Raw genomic sequence first — 27,215 nt, forward strand, 5'->3', positions numbered from 1 at the left:
GCATACAAACAACCTCAGAGATGATGAATTACTCTCGTAACTGACAAGATTTGCAGGTTAACAGTCACTTTGCATTTGTTATTTGCAGGCACCTTTAAATTTGTCCAGATAAATAATTATCACTGAACTCATAATAAAAGACGGGACAAATAACAAAGGGGACAAACACGAACAGGGTCTCGGGAAACAAAAATAAAATTTTTATTGAGAATTCACACAGTGAAAAATAAGAGTTTAGTTAGTTGCTGCGAAGATGACATAGTTTAGAGGGAATGTTAGAAATGTAGGAATTTCTCACCAACAATATCTACAATCATTTTATTATGCAAATTTAAGATCAATGCATAGATTTTTAAAAATTTAAGGATGGAATATCTTCAAAAATCAAACATGTAAAGATAATGCTGAGGTTTGGCCTGCTGTACTATCTACAACTTCTTTTATCTGCTCAAATATACATAAACCGACTATATAATGTTGCATAAAGATTTTAAAAATCACAGTGTGTAAATATGAGAAAGGTTTAAGAACAGTCATACATTCAAATGCAGCAACAGGATTATAGTGCATCAGTGCTCATTGGTTGAAAATAAGCCAATCCAATACAACGTCAAATCTTTGCAAGGGTGGTTTTTCAGTGACACCATTATGTGTATTTTGAGGACTGTTTCAATATTCACACATCAAGTAAGTCTGAGAATAAGATAACGACGCAGCATGTACAACTATCTTAAAAATAAAACAAAATTCAAGGCTGAATCTCGACACCTTTTTTTCAAATGAGGAGATATGACTATTTCTGACTAAAAAGTTACAAACTAGAATTTTGTGCAAAGAATGACCTCTGACCGAGATCAAGGCATTTCAGAAAGAAAAGATTCCACCCACAATGCATTTTATGTAGAAGAGCTACATTTCAGAGAAATTTTAAATGGAGAGTGATGTTTGAATAAATCTGCAAACCGTTCTTATCTCCTTGACAAGACAGCAAAAATCAGATCCTACACATGTACACGTACGACACCAAACTTCAAAAATAAATTCTGAATAAACTTACACCAGAAATTACTCTCTCAATCTACGGCTCTAACTCTAGCAGTCCTCAATCCTCCAATTTTAACATGACCTAACTTGAGATTACACAATGTCCCAGTGAAACTCTTCCTGCCAGTATATATGCAATATGATTTGTGCTATCAATTGATAGAAATCTCGGACTTAAAAGAAGTAAAAATTTTCCACCGCTTTCTCTTTTTTGGCGTTGGTTGTCTTCCAAGTCAGTAAACATTTACATGGTGGAAGAAATCCATAGACTACATTTACAATTCAGAGAGCTAAATAGTATTATTCTTTAAAACATCTGGTCTATCTTAAAATATGGAACTTGTGTTGACTGCTACATATGGACAAAGCACTTAAAGTCATAATTAAACCTATTTTCAGCCTCTTGGAAGTTCAATAAAAATATTAAATACCTACAGTTGGTTCAATCCTGATACTGCTGCACAGATCCAGTTCAATGCAGCTCCTGTGACAAACTTCATTTATGTGGAGTTATTAAGCACAGAAAATATGTGCTTAGTAATGACAAGCACCAGTTAAAATGCCATGTGAATCACACTGCTTGTGAACTGTTTCCGGTATTTTTTATTTTTGGTTTGTTGCTAAGCAGCTTGATCTACACAGTTGGATCCACTGAGGACTCGGCCCGGATGCTGTCCAGAAAACTCATCCCTGTACTGCTCATGCGCTCCTGCTGTTCCTTGAAAGATCTCTTCCTCTCCTAAAATATGAAAAAAAGTGGTAGGACGTATGATCAGAAAGAATCACAACTGCCGTTTTCTGATTTCAGTTTCTCAGAAAATGAAAAAAAGGGACTCGAGAGCAATGGCAGGGGACCAATTTTCAAAGTGTTTGGGGCCCATTTATGACACCATCAGGCATGAACCATTACAGAAGCCATTACCCCCCCTGTCAAAAAAGTCGGGGGGGCCTTCCACCGCCACTGCCCCAGAAGTGTTTCACTACATTCACCATCTCAAAAACAGCTTGTAAGACAGACAAACATACAAAGTTCTGTGAAAGCTCCTCATATTTGAGACACCCAATGGGTAACTTAGAATTCACCAGGAAAAATATGTTGAGTTTATAATCTTCCACAATGTTAATCTCAATCGGCTGGCAAATATACAGTCTGGAATGCATTAAAGTGCTGCGAAAAAATTACACGTCAGATTTGGGTGGATATGAGACAGTCAGAGATGAAATGAAACCATGAACTCACCAGGACAGCATGTCTCTGTTCTTCTTTGTGCTTTGCTGCAACGCTGTCTGGCTTATCCTCTTCTTCAGATGACTGTTGGCCATCCTGAGAGAACACAATTGGACAAATACCTTGTAATTTTGGTCAGAGGGTCATTATCTGTGATTACTGCGCAAGTTCCAATATGGGCGATTCACAATAGTGCGCCTCCAAGAGTCTGCAACGCGTTGGCCAATCACAATGCGCGAAATCTGTCGACCCTTTCATAATGCGCATTGGGTCGACAGATTTCGCGAACTGTGATTGGTCAATGCGTCACAAGCTCTTGGAGGCACACTATTGTGAAACGCCCATATACTGAGTGAGCCCCTGATATTGTAACAACCCCGCTGGGATCTGCAATTTGTAATTATTGTATAAGTCTTGTGTAAATAGCTTTTGTTGGGGAGGAGGGTGGAGGTACCGATATAAAATCGACAGCTCCGTTGATTAAATTTCTTGTGTATTCAGGGAAACGTATTCAAAATGACTTTAATCCGAACTTCATGAAGAGATTTACAGATAATAAAGTTGAATGATTCTCAAGTTTAAACGTTTGTCTGAAAAATCCAAGGAGGGATGTATAAACAACTTCCTACATTTTAGCACAGATTGCATAATCACTCCACAAACTGTACAATGTCCCATACAGAAGACTGCCTTTTATATTACATGCATAAATACTTCAGACAATCTCCCAATTCAACATCATGCCACTTGACCGTGTATTAACATTTGATAATGCATGCTGAGAAGTGATAATGCCTGCTGGGTAAATACAAGACAGCTTAATCCATTCTGATTGGTCGAGAGTACGTCTGCATGCGGCTCAAGAGTGTGCCCCAAGTCCATATTAGGAGATTGTTTTGGACAAGCATAAAATAAAATGGACAGGGGTGTTTGGGAAAAGGAAGTAGAAATTCTTCAATAAAATCATGGGAATTCTGTCATATATTGACTTCTTTTGACTCTCTGACTAAAAATGGTATTTATGAATTGGAATAAATATGTGCTTGGCTGGTCTTAAACGTTAGTTAAGACCAGCTCAGGACACTGAGTGCTATAACATCCTCCCCTGTGGCTCGGGGATGAGTCGCCTCCATTCTCCTTAGCCAGTCATAAATGCATGTTTAAGACCGGCCAAGCACATATTTATTCCTGTAATATGGTTTGTTAATGTTAATGATCGACTGCTTAGATTATCAAAGTGTGCTTTAAAGCATTTCACAGAATGACAGGCGGTGCAAGGGTTAAGAAGGACCAGCAGGAATAGACAAGACCCAACGATCAAATTTCAAACGCAGATGGGGCGCAATTTCAAATTGACAATAGACTACTAACTCTTGGAGCATGGTTTCATGGAAAATGATTTCACTAAACATTGAAATGGAAAAAACAAAAATCAACATATCTGTTTGACAGTGAATGCAGACTTCAGAGAATAACAAAGTAGTTACCAACATGCAACTGACGAGCATGCAGGTACAAATTTATCAAAGATACGTATTAGACACAAATAGAACCTCACTTTCTGAAACATATGAAATGATACGCATGTATGCTCATGAGTCCATGCTATGTACAAAATGTGCATGACCTGATCCCACAAAATGAGTCTTGAGTACATTAAGTCAATTATGCCTTTTCTCATAAGAGTACATGAATTTTGATATGGAAGAAAAGTTCATTTTTGTTGTCACTGTGCAGGAATTGTTTCGGGGCTTGTTATTCCAAAACAGTCCTGGCAACTTATGACTGATTTTGTGCTGGTATGACCACAGATGTGTGGCCAGGCAAGTTTTGCAGAGGTTGCAAGTTATTTCTTCTAATGGAAAGAAGAACCACCCAAAGCAATCAGCTGTCTAGCTACAAGCTCTTTGAAATGCTCTTGAGATCACACATTCAACTATTTTGAAATTGTGAGCAAGCAGATCACATCATAACAAAAAGACAGCCTTTGGCAAAAAAGAATTATGTTGCTGTGATGCGTTTACAGCACGCTTCTCTAGAATTCTCAAGAACGTCCAGATTTCCCCGCTATGATGAAATGAAGTCCTATGAAAAGCAGGTGGATTAATGAACAATGGAGACATAAAGCCAAAGTCAGAGTTTGTTTAATAACACCATGGATGACAGGAGGACGCCTGTTAACGTGGCCAAAATGCATAGGCGTACCTTATCTGTGTCTTTCTCACTATCGGGGTCAGAGGTAGAGAGGGAACGCCGGTTCTGAGAACCCATGCTGGGGGATCTGTGGACACCACAAAGCAGAAGTTTCGGGGGGTTTGCTTTGTCATATTTAACTGACCTTTTTCTAGTCTTCCTCTCTTTTTAAAATTTTTGCAGTCTAAGTTGACTTGGCGTTAGGCACAACAATGCTTGATTTCAATTTTCTCGGTTGAGACAACTTGTCTTGTGCAAGCCTACAAGAACAAGGTACTCCGCAACCAAACGCCCTTTGACAGTTCCATAAATCCTCACTTTCTTATATAGAATAGGAAGTTACAGGCATTAGCACTGCAAAATGCTTCCCAACTTTTGAACCGCATTCGGTGCACTGAGATCAAGCTGTGCTCAAGGATGTAAAGAAGACACTGTGATCCAAAAAGGTTTGTTCCCCCGACTCTCTAGAAGCACAGAAGCTCAATAAATGTATTCCCAATTTATCAGCTTGCTTAAAGCCTCACACTGAACGTTAAAAAGATCGTGTAATTTTCAAAGGCACTAACCGGCTTCTAAGCATGGCTAGTGAACTGTCCTCTCTCGTCAGTTCTCTCTGACATGACCTCAGAAAGGTCATGACCTCGTCGTGCTGGTATTCCTCAGCTAGGTCATAAGCTGTACGGCCCATATTGTCAATGACATCTAATGGAGCATTGTTGGCGACTAACCACTTTGTACATTCCAGATGACCACTGGGGGAAAAAATAATCCAGAAACTGAGTTGAATATTGGGTTATAAATCTACAACACATACATAAAAACAGATGAACTTTGACATTCTTCTTCCTAGTAATTCTCATTAAGGGAAAAAATCACATGAAAAACAATAAACGGTATAATTTATGCCAACGGCTGAATGATGGGATTTTACAACTTAGGCTGACAAGAGTTGTTTGAGTGTAAATATTCTGCACATCGGCAAATCGATCTAACTAGAGCACACGCCTGAGCTTGCCTCTGTCTCTAGGACCTACCTCATTGCTGCCATGTGTAATGGCGTCTGCTCATCCACCGTGCGGCAGTCCACTGTCATTCCCATTGCTGCCAACAGCTTGACCACAGCCACATGCCCATTCATTGCTCCCATGTGCATCGCTGTGTACCCTGTTGGTGTGAGGTCGTTGATGCTGGCATCATTGGATGACAGATACTTGACGATGTCCAGCCTGCCGTTGGCAGAGGCTACGTGCAGGGGTGTCCAGCCCCTTTCGTCTGGTGAGCTGCAGAGAATTGATCAAAAATTGGAAAATTTACTCCATGAGTTTTCAAATTTCGACATGTGACTGCACAGAAATGATTTCAGAGCACAATTTACTAAGGGATTTTTGGAGCATGAAGAATTGAACATGTTTCATTCTCCAGAACTGGGGTTCCACTACGTTTTCTGATATGTTAGGATTATTCCCGACTTGTGGCGCCTTTACGCTGATGCATTTTCGAAATGCTTCATAGTTGCATAAGCAATCTGCAGAGTGTTGACTGAAATTAAACAGGTTTAAAAGGCATTAAAAAAATGACCAGAAAATGCAAGAATGGATAGGCGGCCTAACTCTAAACTTTCACACTATTTAGGGAGTACAGGAACAATACTTGGAAAGCAAGACACAATCTAAATTGGCAAAGTACCACTGTCTTCATATAGCTCCTGTGTATAGGTAACAGAAAATGTTTTGTAAGCTGAAGTGGATTACCAGCCAAAAAGCCATTCGACATGTGCTGCCTACGAATGGTTCTCACTAGGTTGTTGCTAAGCACGGACATTTCTTAAGAAAATAAGCACTTGTCTAAGTTGGCAGTCACTTACTTGATGAGTTCAGCATTGTGCTGTGTCAGCTTCTTGATTCTCTCCAAGTCTCCCTTCTTGCAGCTCTGGTGGATGGACGGTCCAAGGAGCAAGGATTCCTCTTCCTCTCGCCTCTTCTCTTCCTCCTCCACCCTGGCCGCCGCCTCTTGCTCTTTCTGCTGCTCTTTCATCTTCAACGCAGCCTGCACGAAAGGAGTAATTTATGAACGTCACAGAAAAGGCAAGCCTTTTTTTTTATTGTGAATGTTGTTCTTGCATTTATTTTTCTAATCTCTCATTGGGCAAAGGCTGGCATGATTCATCCAAATTTGCGAGGGAGAATTTTTCTTGAGGAAGATCAGCTTCAACTTTAAAACCCCCAATTCTTCCACATATCTGTTCAGGGCCATATCCAGACTGGGGGTGGGAGTAGGGCTATAGGATCCTGGCCTGGTGCTTATAGCATCCACTAATGGATTCAAACTGTGACCACTGGGTAAGATAGTGATATACTGCAGTTCTGAAGCATCTTGACCCTCTCAGTTGCTGCACACTCTCAGCAGGACAGGACTTCCCCTGTAAGAATAAACAATTACCTTGAAGCCACTCATATAATCAGTGTTCTCCTTGTCTTCTACCCTGGTTGAGTCTCTGTCCTCTGTTTCTTTGGCTTCTGGTTTTGGCACATCCTTTGGATCAGTCATATGACTGCTATCTGATTTCTTGGAGACACTGTCTGATTGGGATGCGCTCCCTCGTGATGGTGCATCATCATTTTCATCACTGCTGTCATCATCATCACTACTGGCTGTCCTGTTCTCCTTGTGTGATGATGCAGCATCGGAAGCCTCCTCTTTGGGGAGATGTTCGGTGTTCTCCTCCTTGGGTCCCTTGCCGCTGCGATCCCTATACCGTCCACTATGGATGGACCCATTTTTGCTCTCCCCATCGGCCTTGCGCTCGTCAGACGAACTACCGCTTCCTGAGCTGCTTCCAGTATCGCTTCCACTTCCGGAGCTACTTCCAGATCTGGATCCACTGGAACCACTTCCACTATCACTGTCATCATCATTGTCGGAATCAGTCCGGGAAGTCCTATCACTCTGCTCGGAATCCGTATCCGTGTCCGTGTCTGACTCGGTACCCGTGGTGGTCACCGGTGTCCTGTCCCTCCTACGGGACTTCCCCTTGCCTTTGCCCTTCTTGCTCTTCTTGCGTCGGTGTTTCCTCCTCTGTCGGGAACCATCAGAGCGGTCGGCTTGGCTGGCGTCACTGGGGTACTTCTTGGCTTGGGGGCTGGTGCGGACAAAGTGGCCGTCCAAGGCGGTGACCTGGTTCAGGTGGAGGTCAGTGTCCGTAAAGGCACTGCTGTCGGGACTCTTCTCCACGAAGTCACTGTGGTCAGGTTCGGATTGGGAACTGGAAGACACATCTGATTCACCAAAAGTTAAACAGAAAAAGCTCTCATCAAAACTAAAATAAACAAAACAAATTACCTGAAATCTTACATTATTAAATGAAATTTGAGAACCCTAATGCCAGTGTCAAATCTTCAAATTTGCTTAAAAGTTGTTCCGACAACTTTCCTACATTTGCTAAGGGAATGAGATATTTTGGCATGGGAAGTTCCAAACTAAGTCTTAGCCCTGTAAACCCTGAAAGCTCTATCAATGTTCTTAGATATGAACTTTATCACTGCACATGCATGACTCGTGAACCAGCCTGAACTCGAATAACAAGTACTCTACCCATGATGATGTTGGTAACTGGTACGGTCCGGACGGTCTGTCCGTCTTCATCTTGAGCCGACAGCCATCGTTCACACAGGAATTCGTAGGTGACGTCATCGCCATACTCACGGATCATCACCTTGTCCAGAAACCAACCACACCCTACAGGACAAAGACAGTCATTGAAATGTTAGTAAAAGGAATAAACACTGTGAATAGAAAGGAAGCTGAGCGGATGATACGCGTCAGTTTGCGAGAGAGAAGTCAATAAATCCTGAAGAGTAGGACAGAAAAAATTGGAACCACAAATAAGAACTCTTAGGGATACAGGAAATAATCTGGTTGAGTGGTAATATGCTTTATACGTCACATATAAATTGCAAGGTGTACATCAGAAACATCTTCAAGCAAGAAACACCTACCAAGTTCTCTTCTGTCATGACCAATGCATATACATTCCATCTTGCCAACATAGTAGGACTCCACTTTAAAGACGTCAATCTTAAAAGAAAGGAAAACAATTACGTAAGTACAGATATGACACTCACCAAATTTGATTGGGAAATATAATTTAATCTTTAAGAGCACAATAATTTCAAAGTCTAAACATCTCTGCTGTGTGGCAAAGTTTTTCTGAAGTGGCGCAAGTTTTCAGCACCGAGCTCGAAGCACTTTTTTCCTCACTTGTAGTACCGTTTTGGCAAGATTTAAACGATTTCCGACCTACCTGCCCCTTCTGGAACTTGACCTTTTTGCCATCCTTGGTGTCCTTGGACTGTTTCAGCCTGATCTTGCCTGTATTGCCCTTCTCGCCGTAGAGCGTCACGTGGACATCGGCCCTGGTGCTGGCGCCCAGCCGGTTACCAGTGTGGATGGACAGCTCGTAGATGGTCCTCTTGCCTGATTTGAGCCGAGGCCCGTGCTTCAGGAACTCATAGTCCTCTTGTGGTTCGGGTTCAGGCTCGGGGGGTGGGGGCGGAGATGGGGGCGGAGGTGGGGGATCAACCTAGATTGGAAAAAGGCATACAGTCAATTCCAGTATCTGGTGTGCACATCATTGAGGTGAAACTCTACTGCAAGGTGCAATTTATAGAAAACTTCCTCAAACCAGAAACCCACAACAGGGTTAATGAGTACAGGTTTGAGATTGGATTGGTGATGGAAGATGATGGAGAAGTGTTCCACTTTAAAGGTGCATCAGCTAAGCCAAGGATCAGATGGGAAATGAAAACCAAAATTCAGCATCATGTTGGCAGAGCTCCCAACAATTCAACTGACTGTAAATGCTAAGCCTGGAAAGTCTTCTCACAGTCCACAAAGGAGCTGGCCGAAAGTCTTTCTTGTCCACATATCTGAGACTTGAGACTAGATTACTCAACAGCAGAATTGCTAGATCATAAATGGGAGGGAAATTGTTATACATGTACCTGCACACCCATTTCATTGGGTGGTTCCACTTGACACGCAGCGGAGGGCTGATGCACCTCAGTCTGCGTCTCCATGTTCATAATAGGCGTGGTCTGGCAGTACACTTCAGGGTACGTCTGAGTACCGGTGGTGGGCAGGGGTGGGACGGTCTGGGTGGAGGCCTCCGGCGGCGGGACCACGGTCTGCGTGGCCGAGGTGACCGGGGGCGGGGCAGTCTGGATGGCCATGTCAGCTTGGTAGGGGTCGGTCATGCTCTCCTCGGTGTTGGCCCGCCGGGTCTGCGTGTCCTTGGTGTTGTCCTGGTCCTCCACCGTCTGGCAGCTGATCTCGCGGCCGGTCTGAGTGGTGTTGTCGATGCTGTGCAGGACCTCGTCTCCGATGCTGACCGTGTCGCCTCCCGGCTCCTCTACCTCTTCCTCTTCTTCTTCCTCCTCTTCGTAGTCTTGAGGATCGTTCATATCCACCTTAGACATTTGGATGCTGCAGTCAAATTGATCGAATAATTAAAATCAGTAACTATAATTACTGGACACAATAATGAAAAACTATACAAGAGCCATCAAAGAAATTGTATTGTAATGAAACTCAACCACAGAAGCATCAATTCATTTTCTGTGAACCTGTAAGTAATTTGGGAGAAATTGTCCATTTCAAAATGTTCACTGAACTGATACTGTAGTTCCCTAAATGAGTATAACAATAACAAACCTTGCACACCAAATGCATGTATACCATGAATGTACTAGCAGTATTATAACCATCAAGCAATGAAAATGTGTTCATTTCATAACAAGCTGCTTTTGTTTTATGTAGATCATCAACTTTGGGTCTATATTCCCTTCACAAAAGTCGGGCTAAGTAAAAAGGAATTTTACTGGAAATTGGAAAATAGCCGAAAAGCGGGTATTCTAAAATGTCAGCTCAAGTTTAATCAAAACTCCTAAACAATTCAAAACTTTTAAAGGAATGCTGTAGATGAATCCCTTACATGCTGAACAGCAAACAAACTCTTACTTGAGCCATTCTGGTGACTGGTTCCTGCCAGAGCCTTTGACAGGAACTAAGATGTTCATGCCATTGTCAAGAGAATCCTCAAAGTCATCGTCATAGTCGTCGGGGTCTTGGTCCGACTCAGATGCCTCATAATGTCTTGGTTGCTGTGAGAGATCAAACAAAGGACGTGCTGTCTGGTAAAAGGATCCACTCTATTGTGTGCAATGGATGACGGTTGCCAAAAGAAGACCAAATTATACAGTACCAAATCAGGATTGAAAACTGAAATTGAACAACTGTTAGAAATTACCCACCTCCTTATAATTACTCATCAAAAAAGCACCAACAGTCGGCAGGGTGTGTTATCAAACTCTTGGAACTCATGACTGCCCAATAGTATAATTCATCCTTAACAATCAGTATAAATTTCACACAAACAACTTATCATCTTTAAAATCCTGCTGCTTCTGTTTGCCTGACTGTGGAGAATCTCTATTACAGTGCAGCCCCCAGAATGGGGCCCATACAGTCCAATGCTATTAGCATGTAAAGAGCATGCCTCTGGTTTACTGCACAAGTTAAGATGTTGATGAGTTTCACGGCAGTTTCTTGAAAAAATGCCTACAGGGTCATGGCTTGGTGACTTTTATAAGTGTTTCTACATTTCACAGTAATTAATTTAAAGCGAATAAATTATGCACAGCAGAGCAGTGAAGGCAGCTAATTGATATTTCTCAAACATGTGATTGTAAAAATTGGGTTTCTGAGATTATTTCCAATGCTACACTCACCTCCAAATGCAGTTTAATTCTCCTGCCGAGTGAATCGTAACCATATCGTGCTGTGCTGGGGGAAGTCTTGGCAGCAGATTTGGGCCTTGCATCTATGGCCGATCTGGGGCGCGTACGCTCCCCATAAGAAGACCTTGGTCGGGTCGGGCGATGTCCGTAAGTAGACTTTGGCCTTTCCGGTCGGGTCGGCCTGTGGCCATAGTCTTCGTGGCCGTTGTCAATCATGGGTAGGCTGGAACCTACACCACTGTCTACCCTGAAATTCTGCAAAGACAAACGTCCAATTCATTTGCTTGGTTTCACTGCGGTGCAAGCAGCACGTTTACAGGTACATACGAGATTTCCAAACTTGACAGACGAGACTGGAATTCAAAAATTACCTTTCCTGAGTGTCTTCGGCCATTCTTCTGCTGGTCAAGTGGAATGGTTTCCTGGGGCAAATACAACAAATGATAGTGTATGTTATCGTATGTATAGCTTATTCTCCCCAAGAATGAATGCAAATGTGAGCATATTTCAGAGAACTGAAGCATCGTTAACTAAACATATGGCTTTGGTCTAATTAGGTCAAGTTCGATCAGCAAATATTTACCAATCACTGGTAAATTTTTACCTGGTACCCAGAATGTATTTTATACATAGGTTACCGACAAAAATTGACTTCCGGTAGTCAGCGATCACACTTGGTCGAGTATTTCAATGACTTACTGTAGCCACTAGTAGCTTTGTAGCGGCATTAACCAATCTCTCTGCCTCCCCTCTGGAGAGCTGTGGACCATGACGAGATCTCAGCAGGAGAGGTCCTCCCCGAAAATTGCTCTTCCTATCAAAGAGAGAGAGAGAGTTTGTAAATTGGGTCGCATTTTTACTTCCCTAATTTATGCCCAAATGACACACACAGTGCACGGAGTAAAACTTTTACAGTGAAAGAAATAATGCCACTGCCAATTATTTCAGTTTGAAAACTGAGAATAATCATGGTGTGAGTGTTTGCATCGGAGGGAATATTGTTGAATCCCTGTAGCATCCTAGACTAACCAACACACATGATCTTCCAGGCAATATGACTGAATTAAAAACCCTCACCTTTTCTTTGGTGGTGGTTTCGCTCTGACAAGATTTGTGTAGGGACTCTGCAAGAAGAGGATTTTAAAGATCAATATTCAAACAGGGTAAAAGACACACAGAGAGTAAGATGATAAGGGCACAGACATCAAATGACAATAAGAGATACCGTTCAAAAACTTGAGTAGACATCGATCAAGTTGCATTTAGTCCCTTGTTGGTTGTCCTCAATACGGGCAATTCACAATAGTGCGCCACCAAGAATTTGCAACGCGTTGGCCAATCATAACGTGCGAAATTTGTCGACCCTTTCCAAACGCGCATCGGGTCGACAAATTTCGCACATTGTGATTGGCCAATGCGTTGCAAACTCTTGGTGGCGCACTATTGTGAAACGGCCATATTCAATAAACAATATTGGTTTCTACTATCTCCTCTTTGTTTGTATTTTCTGTTCTCTCTCTTTCTCCATTTTTCCATCTTGGGCGCGTTACTCCTCGCCCTACCTCGCAGCACTCATAGTAGATGTGCATGTCAAGAATCCCTACATGTATTCTTGCAATAACTCTATTAAGTTACTCTCCTGAACAGTTTCTTTGTTTCACATTATGCCTAAAAACAAATTAAACCAGTATATATTTCGACTTACAGTGAAATGTGACTTTTCCATATAGCGGTCAACATCTCTCCTGCAAAAGAAAAATTAATCTTGAAAAATATGTGACATCAAACTTTCAGAAGACTGGCAGAGACACAATTACACCAAATACAATATCAAGTGCTCTGCAATGAATTTCATAAGCTCACCTATAAAATAATGCAGAAAAAAAGAGGTCTTTACAGCTTAATGAATTCTACCATCGTGTTTCACATTCCCTGAAGGAGAAGATTTGAATGGTGTGCAAAACTAGCTAGCGGGTACAACACGTGATCACGCTATGCAATTCCTGTATCAGCTGGATATCAGTCACAAGCCTCTCCGTCACATTTTGACTGTGATATTCCGCTAACAATCTTCATGGTCAACACCATTATGAAGGAAATGTTAATAATAATATTACTAAACATCACTGATAAGGTGCACTTCATCTTGTAAGCATTCCAAGGGAGGAAAACTCAGGTTCAATAAGGACTATTGACAGTCCCATTTTTCTAAGCTGATTAATCTGCCCCACCTGACTTTTGATTCCCGTTCCATCTCACTTGACCTTGGCTTCATCTGTGCCAGGTGTTTCTTGACTTCAGCATTCCGGAAATAATGCTTGAGAGCTCTGTCATGCAATCCGTCATACAAAAGCGTTGGTCTCTGTTTGCAAAAAATATAGAAAGATGAGCATTACTGAGCTATGGACAAGCATCGTGGTGATAAAAATCAATAAAAGTTAACTATTTGCCAGAACTTACACTTAGAATGAATGGAGTAGGGGCTTGAAGGCTATTTCTTGTATGAGCATGTACACATTTCTAAACTCAAAACAGCTGAATGACAGAACCCCTCGGAGGGAGGGCTAGTGGCCCTGAAAGGACATCAGTAGGGAATTTTCATGACTGCGATGTCCTTTCTGGCCCATCATACATGTACACGGACAATTTCTGAAATGTGCAACCAAGTGCGAGTAACCAAATGAGTGTATGCGACTGCCAAAATCCATTACCATTAAGGAAGCAATGCTAAAGTAAAATGATAATTCGCTGGACCTTTTGACTGCATTTTGTGCCCATGAATGCACATTTAAGGAACAAAGCCTGTTCCCATTATGGATAAACCCACGCCTCCGTTTGGCAAAGAAAGCACCTTTAGAAAAAGAATATAAAATGTGACAGGTTACTATGGAGACCAGACGCCAGTCTCTGTGGCCATTCTTCAGCACAGACAGGATTATGTGACCAATTTCTCCTGATACACATATTTGTGTTTGCTGCAGTAATGGCTGAGGTGCACCTACCGGCTTGAGCGTTGGGTAGTGTCGTTGGGGTTTATCAGGCCCTGACAAGTCAAATGCATCTTCCAAGCGCTTCACTTCCATGTAGTATTTCCTGTATGGGGTAAAAATTCACTGATGAATACCTGTATTTTTATTCAATAAAAAATGATCTGCCAAAAAATCAACATGATAGAAATGACACCCTCTGCAGATGTCCGTGTTTTGTCACTATCAGAACGGGGGTAACTATTCCATTTTTGTCAAAGCCTGGGTAGAATCACTGCAAACTAAAGCATACTGTAAAACGTTCATGCACATCTTAAAGAATGTTTCACTTCATCATGAAGGGTCTGCTTGCCATTAACATGGGCATTTCTATGCAAAAGTGGAAATTGGTCACACAGATTGTAGCTGCCAACCTTCTTTATTCTTCGCAATTCATTAACAAAAAATATTTCTCAACAAAAATGAAAATGGAAATAAAAGCTCCACCGACTTCCACTGTGTGTGGAATTGCCTAAGTCTGTATTTCACAACTTCCTCTGGGCATACATGTCTAAAGATATGCAAATTATACAATATAAAATGACAACAATTATTTCTAATTATAATAAATCACTGATTGGTGGGCCCTGCAGCTGAATGTACAAATTAATGTACATATATATATAATGGATTGAAATCTTGGCCATTTGAAAACCACACTAAAATCTCTTTGAGTTCAACATTGAAAACAGCAGAGGGAATGAGGCAATGTACGTGTACTCAGCATGTGAACAACACAGGTGGGGAATTTTACTTCCCTTAGGTGCGCAATGCCATGAAGTACACTCGAGTGTCGCATACACATATTCAATTTGTTTGGCCAGGACTCGACTTTGATTGATTTACTACGGAACAAGTGAGCTCACTTATTAGTGAACCAGGAAAATGTCCCAGTAGATCAGAAGGTCCCGAGGTTTCTATGGTAACACAGCATCTCTTACCCCTTGTTAGACAATTGCTGCATACATGTATATGGTCGGACATGTATTGTCCTATTCAGCTGACAATTTACAGTTATACCCTTCTGAAGAACTAACATTAAATTATGATAGAAAACAAAGACAGATGTATAAGGATAAAATAGAAGTGTTAGGAATGTGATGTGTGCTACTGTACTTTCCGGGACTATAACACCATGCTACCTTCATGAGATAGCAAATTATTTGTAAAGACTCTAAGCCCTTCAGTGGGCAGTATTTGGGGGAACAATTAGTAAACAGCAAGATGCAAAGAAACTGAAGTCTGCAACAGTAACCATGACGCATCCTCAAACCAACTGTTTGGTTTTACTGAAAACCACTTAGGTCCTAAGTTCGGTGTATTTGTATCTTGTTTAACCTTGAGGCACATGTGCCACAGAGGAAGGCACCTGGCAACCTCTGTTCACCAAGTGGTGAGGATGAGGTGAAAAATTATGCTCAGGTTCAGAGCTGGCAAGAATCTGGTTGGTGACCTTGCAAAACCAAGAAATATGAAGTGATTGGAGCACAGCATTTGCCCTGGCAGGATACGACAGATGTTTTGTAAACTTTGATCAATAACAAAATGAACACTACACATCAAGAACACCTTAGCAACCTGCATCATTCTAAATAAAAACACTTAGTGTCAACAAAGCAGTGTGAAAACAGAAGTCAAGGCCAACTCAAAGTAATATCTTTAAAAAAAAAAAGAAAATCTCAGCTTATTTCAGGTGGGTAATTACAAAAATCTGTCAAAACTAACATCTGCACCTGTACTAACACACAGACACGAGAGGACCTTTCGTTCCTTTATTTGGAGCTTTGAATACCTGAATTTCATTCACATTTGACTGAGATGGTTTTTTTAAACATCACAGAGGTAAAGTTTGTGGGCTGACCGTTAATCTGCACATTAGTAGGCAAGGAAACAGGTGCTGGACAGGTTACTTAAGTCAATGACCAAGTTGGTCTGAAATTCAATTATATGATCTGATGTCAACGCAGACCAGTATCAAAATCTGCAGCTACATGTAACTGTGTGTCAATAAATATACAGAATCACTTGGCCTTCGGGGGAACCTACATGTACATTATTTAAGCTGGTAAGAGGGTAGTCCAATCAGGATTCCTCAAATGGCCACATTTTTATAAATATTGGTCATAGTCACTGGAAACAGTCTAAGGATTAACCCTTCTCATTGTCTTGGAGACCAATGGCTCTTTTGAGAATGAAACTGCTGTCACACAGGCACATCATTGATGCTTGTCTCAACAATATTGCTCCATGGGAGTCACATGAGCACTGGAGGTGAAAAATTTCTGGTATATACATGCATTTATTGCAACTTCCAGCAAAAACCACTGGCACGAGCAGAAAAATTCACCAAAGTACCACCGTTCAAATGATTAATTCCTCAAGTATGAATCCCAAGGTGGGCACACTGGGCATTTAAGGGTCTGTTTGGGGGTAAAATTTGATTTAATGTGATGGTGCAATGCATGAGAACATTTCTGTCAGAAGGCCACTCAGACTTGACTATTACATGATCATGATCTAATGCCAAAAGATATGGGAAGGTACATGTCATGTAATTCCCTCTTTTGCAGGTTACCACTGTGAATGTGGTCCATCAGTGGTAGAAGGGGTGGGTCAATGGGGATAATTGTTGCTCTTGTTTCTGGAGGTGGGGGCAGCTAAAGTAGGTGGTTTTTAACTTTTTTGTGGGTATAGAAATTTTTAAAAATACATGCCTTTTGGCTTCAAGTGACATGTTCATCACTTTAATTGCACAAAACTTCAAGGTAAGGCTAAACTTAGATTGTGTGGCCTAATGTCCACAAAGTAGGAGACATGTACCTAACACTGTGGTCATATGAATACATGCACAAGAATTTCCTTGTGACAACTGGAAATTCGGGGAAAGAGCTCCATTAGCCTCCAATATGTACATGTACTTGGACATCACTTGACATGACAGCATGTACGTACAAACAATGGCACATCACAATCCACACACCTACTCTCAAAATTCAGTACGAAGTGGCTATCGTTATGACAGTCGTAACGCATTTGTAATTTTCTATCCTTACGGCACTGAACTGTGCAAGTGCGATGACACAGCTGATCATCACGACAGTTTATATATTTTAAAATTACCTGGATCACTGAATGCATGTGGGTGAGTGGTCAAGGTGGAAGGTTTGGAACCACTGGTGTGTGAGTTCGAATCTGCGACTATTTTAATGTTTTTCGCCTAAATTTCATGTTTCATACCATAATTAATTGTTTTTTATGTTGGTTTCTAATTGTATAGGCCTAAGCAGGAATCTTTTTTTCTTTTCTCATCAGTGGCTTTGGAGGATTTTTTTAAAGGGAAATAAAGTCCAAAATCTGTGCTTAAATTGGCGCGCTTGCGCAGTTTCAGTGCCGTAACGATAGAAAATGGGAGATGCGTTACGGCTGCCGTAACAACAGCCACTGCAAATTCAGTACTGTCTGTGAATACTCTAATATCCCATTAATTTAGGGCATGTTATCACTTTCTGATTTCACTGCATGGGAAAATTAGTGAGGCCCATGGGTGGCATTCTATGTGTTAATGCAGACTAGTCATACTGTTATAGCGCCCTCGTGCAGTTATTAAGTGGAGTACACAGATGCTGTTCAAACAAACAAATCACCTCATGCTTTTGGAAGTTGATCATGCCATTTCTCCAAGTTATCGTAAATACTTTGTGATTGAATTTTATCCAATGTACCCTTTTGATGGACCTTAGAGGATTCAAGGAGGTAAATAACTTGTTTTCCTTTATATGGAGAGATTACTTTATTGGTTTGGTTTAAGTTAGGGAATTTTTGTGCCAGATTTTGCCTCACACTCGTGGATAGTTGATATACTGTAGCCTACATGTAGGTCATGTGATAGTACATGTATTTGTGTTCATGTTACGTGCATATGTGATGTCCTTTCACACATGTTTATGGAAATCTTTATTACTCTTTATTGTTAGTTTTCACGGAGCTCTGCATGGAACCTATAGGAACTACAATATAGACGCTGAGAACATGGAACTAGGATGGAGCTTAGAAATGAGTTTAAATCAGGAGCTAAGCGAAGAAGTGACACATGTGCCATGTATGTCATGTAGCCTTGCGAATAAAAGAAGCTTCTGTTGAGACCCTTGAACCCTGACTTCTAGCAGCTGTCTTGAAGTTTCTGCGTCACATGATCACAGTTGCTATAGTGAAAACTCCGTTCATCGGACATTGGGTCATCGAATACACATTGGTTACACGTCAGATACTACTACTAGGGGGCTTCCGTATCATCAGTTGGAGTTCATACTACCAGGTGCTGGCGTATCATGCATCGGAGTTTGATTGTACTACCGGAGGCCATTGCATTGTACATCTGGATTGACATCTTAGTACAAGGCCTGCTGCGTCATACATTGGGCTAACATCAGACGAACAGGACGAAATGCATCATACAGCAGGCTGCCGCCAACCTACCGAGAAGACGAACTAGAATTTGCAACATCGCTCAAGGAACTCTTCCGTTATAAACTTTGAACACGTACTGTTTGCCATGTCGTATGAATTCATTTTGAGACATTCGTAAACTGCATTTCGCCCTGATTTACATGTCTTATATGAATCTAGACTTGCTTGTGAGTTGTCATGACGTCCTGTGAAATCGACGAAACTTGTAACCTCATTTGATTCCTTACAAAAGTGTACATATTTGTATTGAAGATTCACGTGTACTTTCGCATGTTGCCATGTAAATTTTCTTGCCATTTTGAATCGTCATGAAGAATTCTTGCCAGTTAATTCTGTTTCTCACTGCAGGTGAGCATGTTGTAATTTGCGAAATACTTAAGTACTTAAGTGCTGTTTACTAGTGCTGATTGCCTATTCCTAAATTAGAAATTTGCGTACTTAGTGGCAACCAATTTTGATCAGCACTGGTATATTTACATGTACATGTGTGTATAACTTGCGGTACCTATTTTCCACTTAGTAATTTGCAGTTTTTAGGAACAGGTACAGGTACATGCGCCATCATGTCTGCCACCGGAGAACAAGAGAAATTGGAACAGGAACATATGCCCATTCCCTTCATGGCCGAGACACCCGATACTAACATGTCAGGCACAGCTGCGAATCCAGTTTCCCCTACCGAAACCAGTAGTGACAAGCTTCGTGCATCAGGAGCAGATCACAACCTGACACAGGAAGCGGCACAATCTGAACACTTTGAAAAGCGTTCTAGAATGTCATCACGACACTCCCACCGAAGCATCCGGACAAATTCCTCTCGTTCGTCGATTACATCTACAAAGGCCGCACTGGCAGCAGAAGCAGCAGCTTTGAAGGCTCAATTAGAATTTGCTGATGCTGAGGCAGAAAAGAGGGCAGAAATAGAAAAAAATCATGCTGAGCTTGCCAAATTGCAAACAATGCGTAACCTCTGTGCTACCCAAGCCAGAATACGTGCCATAGACACGGTTCTAAATGAAGAATTTGTCAACTCTGACATTGAAGAAATTGGAGAGGTTGAAAATCGTGACACAATGGTAAGGGAATATGTGCAGTCATTGCCCAACTGCCACGACAATGCAGGCCTAGCAGATGAGTCCCCACCATTGTCGGGATCTGAACACCAAGCAAATTCAGATGAAATCCCTGAGAAACCAAAGAATTCAACGCTGGCAGGAGATGACAGAAACGACTTGAGTGACCTGGCCAAAGTCTTTGCCAATCAGCTGAACTTGAGTCGTCTTCCCCCGCCAGAGCCCGGTGTGTTTTCAGGCGACCCGCTGAAATATCCCAGTTGGAGAATCAGCTTTGAAACATTAATTGAGAAAAGAGGTGTGCCCCCCTCGGAAAGGCTACACTACTTGAAGAGATATTTGACTGGACCAGCAAAGGAAGCAGTTGACGGATTCCTCATCCTATCAAGTGACGATGCCTTTGACCAGGCCAAGGCCCTGCTACAGAAGAGATATGGTGATCCGTTCGTCATTGCCAACGCATTCAGAGACAAGTTAGACACATGGCCCAAAATAGCCCCCAGAGATGGCAAGGGTTTGCGAAATCTAGCTGACTTCCTGCGACAATGCGAATCTGCGATGAAGACGAACGAGAATCTGAACATACTCAATGATGACAGGGAAAACCGAAAACTGCTTGCTAAACTTCCAGACTGGCTTGTACCAAGATGGGGTCGAAAGGCGCAAGAATGGAAGGAAAAACACAACAAATCTCCCCCCTACACGGAATTCGTCAAGTTTGTTGTGAAAGAAGCTGATCTTGCCTGCGACCCTGTAACTTCACTCCAGTCCCTCAAAGCGGAAAGACCCTCGAGTGAGAGTACGAAGCAAGATGCTAGAAGTGCCAGAAAGGAATCAAAGAGAGCTGCAGGAGCTAGCACGTTCTCTACTGCGACTGAGACAAAACAAAAAGGGGGTTTTCAAGATGAAGTTTGTCTACTTTGTGAGAAAAGGAGTCATCAGCTTGACGACTGTCGAAGTTTCCTTTCCAAGACGCTTGAAGAGAGGAAACAATTTGTGATGAAAAGGGGTCTCTGCTTCGCCTGCTTAACTCAAGGCCACAGATCGAAGCAGTGCCGGCAGAGAAAAACCTGTCAGACATGCAAACGACGACACCCAACTTCACTTCATGGTGATGTCAAGGAAACTCCAGCCCCAAACCCGAAGCCAGAGAGTGAACCACCCAAGCCAGTGGTAGCTTCAACGAGTTCACACACAAGAGTGAACAACTTCAGTGACACCTGCGTACAAGGAAAGAGTTCGATGATCGTGCCGGTATGGGTGTCACATTCTGACACGCCCAATCAGGAGAGACTTGTGTACGCACTCCTGGACACGCAATCGGACACCACATTTATCTTAGATGATACCTGTGATGCACTCGGACTCGATGGACCTAAGGTCCAGCTACTGCTATCCACAATGTTCTCATCTAATCAGCGAGTAGAATCTCGGAAGATCAGAGGACTACAAGTGAGAGGATATGACAGTAATCTGAGAATAACGCTCCCTACGGCATACACAAGAGGCATCATGCCAGCTAACCGCACACATATACCTACAGCAGACATGGCAAGACGCTGGCCCCACTTGGACAAGATAGCAAGGGAACTCATGCCGGTGGCTGATTGCGAAGTTGGAATCCTAATCGGATACAATTGCCCACAGGCCCTTGCCCCTCGTGAAGTGATTGCGCCAGTCGACAATGAGCCGTATGGTCAAAGGACAGACCTTGGTTGGGGAATTATAGGAATTGTCGACCCAGACCTGAGAGAGAATGAATCCGATCAAGTGGGAGTGAGCCATAGAATTCTTGCATGCGAGAACCCGACAACGTTATCCAAGGCAGAATGTCAAGTTGGCATGAACACCGTGAGAGACCAAGTCCTGCTTGCATTTAGAACACATGTCAAGGAAGTCATCAAACCTTCGGGGATTGTTGAGATGATGGAACTCGACTTCTCAGAGAGAAAGTCATGCGACGTTCCAGTTTCGATTGATGACCGCAAGTTCATGAAGAAGATGCAGGAAGGGATCCGCCAGCAACCGGATGGTCATTACATCATGCCACTTCCTTTCAAGGGGACTGAACCTCCTAAACTGCCGAACAATAAGATGCAAGCTGTTCGCCGCTTGGACCAGTTAAAGTCACGCTTCGCAAGGGATCAAAGCTACCATCGAGACTACTGTTCTTTCATGCAGGATATCATCGAAAACGGTTATGCTGAACGTGTTCCAGAATCCGAGGTAGCCTATGAAGACAGCGGTCATGTGTGGTACATACCTCACCATGGGGTATACCACACCAAGAAGCCTGAAAAGATCAGGGTAGTTTTTGACTGTAGTGCTAGATACCACGGAGCGTGTCTCAACGATCACCTTCTACAAGGTCCCGACCTTACTAATGCCCTTGTAGGTGTACTGTGCAGATTCAGAAGAGAACCTGTTGCACTCATATGCGATGTTGAAAAGATGTTCTACCAGTTCCAAGTCGATGCGGAACATCGTAACTTTCTTCGGTTCTTGTGGTGGAGCAATGGATGCTATGAAGGAGATCCTCATGTGTTTCGTATGAAAGTGCATCTGTTCGGGGCTACATCATCTCCGGGATGCGCAAACTTTGGCCTGAGGCAGATAGCTGATGACTTTGAGACAGAGTGTGGGTCTGCAGCAGCCAACTTCGTGCGACGAAATTTCTATGTGGATGATGGGTTGATCTCCGTTCCAACCAAACACGAGGCAACTGACCTGATCCAGAAGACAAAGGATCTTTGCAAACGAGGTGGCCTGCGTCTCCATAAGTTTGTTAGTAATTCTGTAGAGGTCATCGATGCAGTTGCACTGGAAGACCGTGCAAAGGGGATTAAGGATCTCGACCTTCGATTTGATTCCTTGCCAGTTGAGAGAGCCCTTGGAATTCAGTGGTGTGTCGAATCAGATACCTTCCAGTTTCGCATCACTTTGAAGGATCAGCCACTGACAAAACGTGGAGTTCTATCGACTGTCTGCTCTGTCTATGACCCACTGGGACTAGTAGCTCCTGTCGTACTCGTCGGAAAACAGATTTTGCAGAGCCTCTGCAAAGATCAAGCTGACTGGGATGATCCACTCCCAGACCCTGTAAGATCTCGATGGGAGCAATGGCGGAGCAGCCTGATTCATCTTCAAGACCTAAAGGTATCGAGATGTTTTCGGCCAGAGGACTTTGGAGATGTGAAATCCATTGAAGTTCATCATTTCTCCGATGCCAGTAACACAGGATATGCACAGTGTTCATATCTACGACTTCAAGATACTGAAGGAAGAGTCCACTGTGCCCTGGTGATGGGCAAGTGTAGAGTCTGCCCGTTGAAGACTGTCACGATCCCTCGCTTAGAACTCAATGCAGCAGTTGTATCCGTGCGAGTCAGTGCACTTCTACAGAAGGAGCTTGACTATAAGGAATACAGTGAGGTTTTCTGGACGGACAGCCAAGTTGTCCTAGGATATATAGCCAACGACGCCCGTAGATTCCACACCTTCGTGGCAAACAGGGTGCAACAAATCCGGGACCAAACCGAACCAAACCAGTGGAGACATGTACGCTCAGAGGCCAACCCAGCAGATGATGGCTCCAGAGGCCTGTGTGCAAACGAATTGGTCAATCAATCGAGGTGGCTACATGGTCCTGCATTTCTACAAGAAAGGGACATTCCAATCGAAATCGAGGCTTGCAGTCCAACAGTCTCTTCTGACGATCCTGAAGTGAAGAAAGTGCAAGCATTCTCCACACATTCATCTCTGAAGCATTCTATGTTAGAACGCCTGGAAAGATTCTCACAATGGCATCGGGTCAAGGGAGCAGTAGCAATCTGTCTCAAGCTGAAACAGCGCCTGAAAGCTCGCCTCATCAAGAGAGGACAAACGATCAAGCCAATCCAAACACCGCAGGAAAGACCAATCCCTCTCTATGAACCAGCTACAGTTGAAGAGCTCTATCAATCAGAAGTTGAGATCATTCGTCTCCTTCAAAGACATTCCTTCGCAGGGGAAATGAAGATTTTGGAGTCACTGGATGTCAGCAGCAACTGCGTGGATCGACAGACAGCTGGGGTCCGAAACAAAGCCATGAGAAAGACAAGCTGTCTGTATAGACTGGACCCGTTCATCGATGAAGATGGCGTAATGCGAGTTGGGGGACGTATCAAGAGGGCTGACCTTCCTCCCAGCTTCAAGCACCCGGCGATACTCCCGAGAAATCATCACATCACCGACCTGATAATCCGACACTGCCATGAAGTAGCAGGTCATCAAGGACGAAGTATGACCACTAACCAGATCAGGTCAAGCGGCTATTGGATCATTGGCTGCAGCTCTGCGGTATCCAGCATCATCTCTAAGTGTGTCAAATGTAGAAAGCTGTACAAACCAGTCATAGAACAGAAGATGGCAAATCTGCCTGAAGACCGACTTGAACCTGCTCCTCCCTTCACATATTGCGGTGTAGATCTGTTTGGGCCATGGTACATAAAGGAAGGCCGCAAGGAGCTCAAAAGATATGGCGTTCTTTTCACCTGTATGAGTTCCCGAGCAATCCATATCGAGACCACGACTGCACTTAGTACTGATGTCTTTATCAATGCGTTGCGTAGATTCATCGCCATTCGAGGACCTATCCGACAACTGAGATGTGACCAGGGCACCAACTTTGTTGGAACACGATCAGAGCTCAATGAAGCCCTGAAAGAGATGAACACCGATCATGTCAGAAAGTTCCTAATCAAGCAGAACTGCGACCTAGTTGAATTCAAGACGAATATACCAACGGCGAGTCATACAGGAGGAGTATGGGAGAGGCAAATCCGCTCGGTACGAAGAGTACTCTCGTCCCTAATGGATCAACTGGGATCTCATCTCGACGACGAGTCACTGAGGACTCTCATGACAGAAGCAGCTGCCATCATAAATAGCAGACCTCTGACCATCGATAACCTGAACGACCCAACCTCACTCGCTCCCTTAACACCGAATCACTTGCTGACTATGAAGTCAACATTGGTTTTACCACCACCTGGATGTTTCCAAAGCACTGATCTCTACTCGAAGAAAAGGTGGCGTCGAGTCCAGTTCCTTGCAAATGAATTCTGGAACCGCTGGAGAAAGGAATACATCCAGACATTGCAGTTGAGGCAAAAGTGGATCCGTCCACACCCCAACCTTGAAGTTGATGACATAGTGCTTGTTAAGGATGACACGCTCCCTCGCAACAGGTGGCAACTGGGCCGTGTCAAGGACGTCTTTCCAGGAAAAGATGGTCTAGTGCGTAGTGCACGTCTTCTTCTAGGCGACCCATTGCTCGACGTAGAAGGCAAGCAGACGCATCCCAAAAGATACTTGGAACGTCCAGTGCAGAAGCTAGTCCTGCTTGTCACAAACAAGGATACCGGAGAGTTCCCCGTCGAGGAGCCTAAGTAAGACAACTCAGCACACCAAGGAATCAGATTGAACCTTGTTGCTACTATGCGTACTTTTGCCAAGAACGTAGTACTAGTTAGTTAATTAAGTGTAGTTTTAACCAGTTAATTGTTTAGTAATTCAAGGGTCTTTCAACGTACAAGTTGTTGTTTAATGTTTCTGTGTTTTGAAAATTAGAGTTATAGCACTAATTTTGGGGAGCCATGTTAATGCAGACTAGTCATACTGTTATAGCGCCCTCGTGCAGTTATTAAGTGGAGTACACAGATGCTGTTCAAACAAACAAATCACCTCATGCTTTTGGAAGTTGATCATGCCATTTCTCCAAGTTATCGTAAATACTTTGTGATTGAATTTTATCCAATGTACCCTTTTGATGGACCTTAGAGGATTCAAGGAGGTAAATAACTTGTTTTCCTTTATATGGAGAGATTACTTTATTGGTTTGGTTTAAGTTAGGGAATTTTTGTGCCAGATTTTGCCTCACACTCGTGGATAGTTGATATACTGTAGCCTACATGTAGGTCATGTGATAGTACATGTATTTGTGTTCATGTTACGTGCATATGTGATGTCCTTTCACACATGTTTATGGAAATCTTTATTACTCTTTATTGTTAGTTTTCACGGAGCTCTGCATGGAACCTATAGGAACTACAATATAGACGCTGAGAACATGGAACTAGGATGGAGCTTAGAAATGAGTTTAAATCAGGAGCTAAGCGAAGAAGTGACACATGTGCCATGTATGTCATGTAGCCTTGCGAATAAAAGAAGCTTCTGTTGAGACCCTTGAACCCTGACTTCTAGCAGCTGTCTTGAAGTTTCTGCGTCACATGATCACAGTTGCTATACTATGATAATCATATTAACACGTTTGCCTTTACCCAATCTGATAAACAGATAAATATCACAATATAAGCCTACACGTAACTTATCGAAGACATGTACATGTAACATGATTAACTTACAATTTCTTGGCCGTGCTCTTTATAACATCCTGGGAAGACATCTTCCTGGCGTTTGCGTCGCTTTCCTTATTTTGTGTCCAGCCGAGATTTCATCAAATATTCCGTCGTCAGTGCAAGCGCATTTAAGAGAACTCAGTTCAGTCCCCCGTATCCTAAGCACAGTGATCCAAACGCATACAATTCATTTCACCTCTCTATGCTACATACGCACGCTGAACACATAAACAGTAAATAGCCACGCTCGATTATTCTCGTAGTCAAGGCCTATTCGCATATACAGAAACAGGTGTGCGCATCCCTTACATTGTTAACAAGTGCCCCCTTAAATGCACAAATCGGGGGAAAAACACAAAACTCCACACTTTTTTGCAGTGAGGTGTATTTTTGAGATATTTTGGGGGATTGTTTTTAAAAACCAACAAAATTATTTCACGTCGGATGTTAAATGGCTTTCATTGCAATTAATTATGCAAATTGAGTATGAATACGAAACATTTTCGTTACCAGGTACGGAACTATTTTCTCAATTTCAACAGAGGGCGGTACACAACTTTTCCTTCGGGGTGCACTGAACCAATTCAAGCTCCATTGAAAATAGTGTAAATCAACCAAGTTTGGAGCCCCATGGCAGGCAACTGAAGTCCCTGAGGCCTCTCAAACAAAAAACAATGTGTTGTTTGGTCCTTCATATTTCATTTGATGTTCAATTTTTAGTAGGTTAACTTATGAATTTTTTAATTATCCGCCAAAAACAAACTCAGCCCCCAAAAAGTCAATGTTCCCAAGTCTTCTCAGCGGCCATTTTTCAAATGACATCCCTCACCTTCTGGGGTCTCCTCTGACAAATTTTCAATCACATTTTTGTCTGCTTTGCCCCCAGATGGGTGTACCTGAATCTACATAGATGATCCCCGGCTATACTGGCACCATCCCACCATTTCTTGGCCCAAACAGACCCCTCTTTTCGAAAGAATCTATCGGGGTAC

General features: G+C 42.7%; 3 protein-coding genes across 4 annotated transcripts; 2 read left to right on the forward strand and 1 right to left on the reverse strand.

Moving 5' to 3' along the window:
* Positions 1–177: 177 nt before the first annotated feature.
* On the reverse strand, positions 178–26,455 carry LOC110980336 (uncharacterized). 2 transcript variants are annotated; one of them, XM_087139276.1, is made up of 20 exons: positions 26,230–26,455; positions 14,262–14,352; positions 13,491–13,621; positions 12,965–13,004; positions 12,337–12,383; positions 11,959–12,073; positions 11,631–11,681; positions 11,251–11,514; positions 10,481–10,623; positions 9,466–9,946; positions 8,766–9,044; positions 8,461–8,539; positions 8,057–8,200; positions 6,905–7,740; positions 6,330–6,511; positions 5,500–5,745; positions 5,032–5,217; positions 4,478–4,553; positions 2,285–2,368; positions 178–1,783 (listed from the first exon to the last, which is right to left on the reverse strand). In XM_087139276.1, exons 1-20 carry the CDS (start codon positions 26,268–26,270, stop codon positions 1,679–1,681), a joined length of 3,621 nt encoding a protein of 1,206 aa, XP_086995402.1. In that variant the 5' UTR covers positions 26,271–26,455; the 3' UTR covers positions 178–1,678. The 2 variants fall into 2 exon arrangements, with proteins under 2 accessions (XP_086995402.1, XP_086995403.1); XM_087139277.1 differs by lacking the exon at positions 4,478–4,553.
* Positions 17,847–20,805, forward strand: LOC147798660 (uncharacterized). Its single transcript, XM_087139216.1, has 3 exons — positions 17,847–18,038; positions 18,260–20,618; positions 20,798–20,805. The coding sequence occupies exons 2-3, from the start codon at positions 19,316–19,318 to the stop codon at positions 20,803–20,805; spliced, it is 1,311 nt and encodes a 436-aa protein (XP_086995342.1). The 5' UTR covers positions 17,847–18,038; positions 18,260–19,315.
* On the forward strand, positions 20,719–26,055 carry LOC147798661 (uncharacterized). Its single transcript, XM_087139275.1, has 2 exons — positions 20,719–25,658; positions 25,880–26,055. Exon 1 carries the CDS (start codon positions 20,825–20,827, stop codon positions 25,256–25,258), a length of 4,434 nt encoding a protein of 1,477 aa, XP_086995401.1. The 5' UTR covers positions 20,719–20,824; the 3' UTR covers positions 25,259–25,658; positions 25,880–26,055.
* Positions 26,456–27,215: the final 760 nt, after the last annotated feature.

Source organism: Acanthaster planci, linkage group LG07 (assembly GCF_054643075.1).
Source record: "Acanthaster planci isolate LZ-2023a linkage group LG07, COTS_SCS, whole genome shotgun sequence".
NCBI lineage: Eukaryota > Metazoa > Echinodermata > Asteroidea > Valvatida > Acanthasteridae > Acanthaster > Acanthaster planci.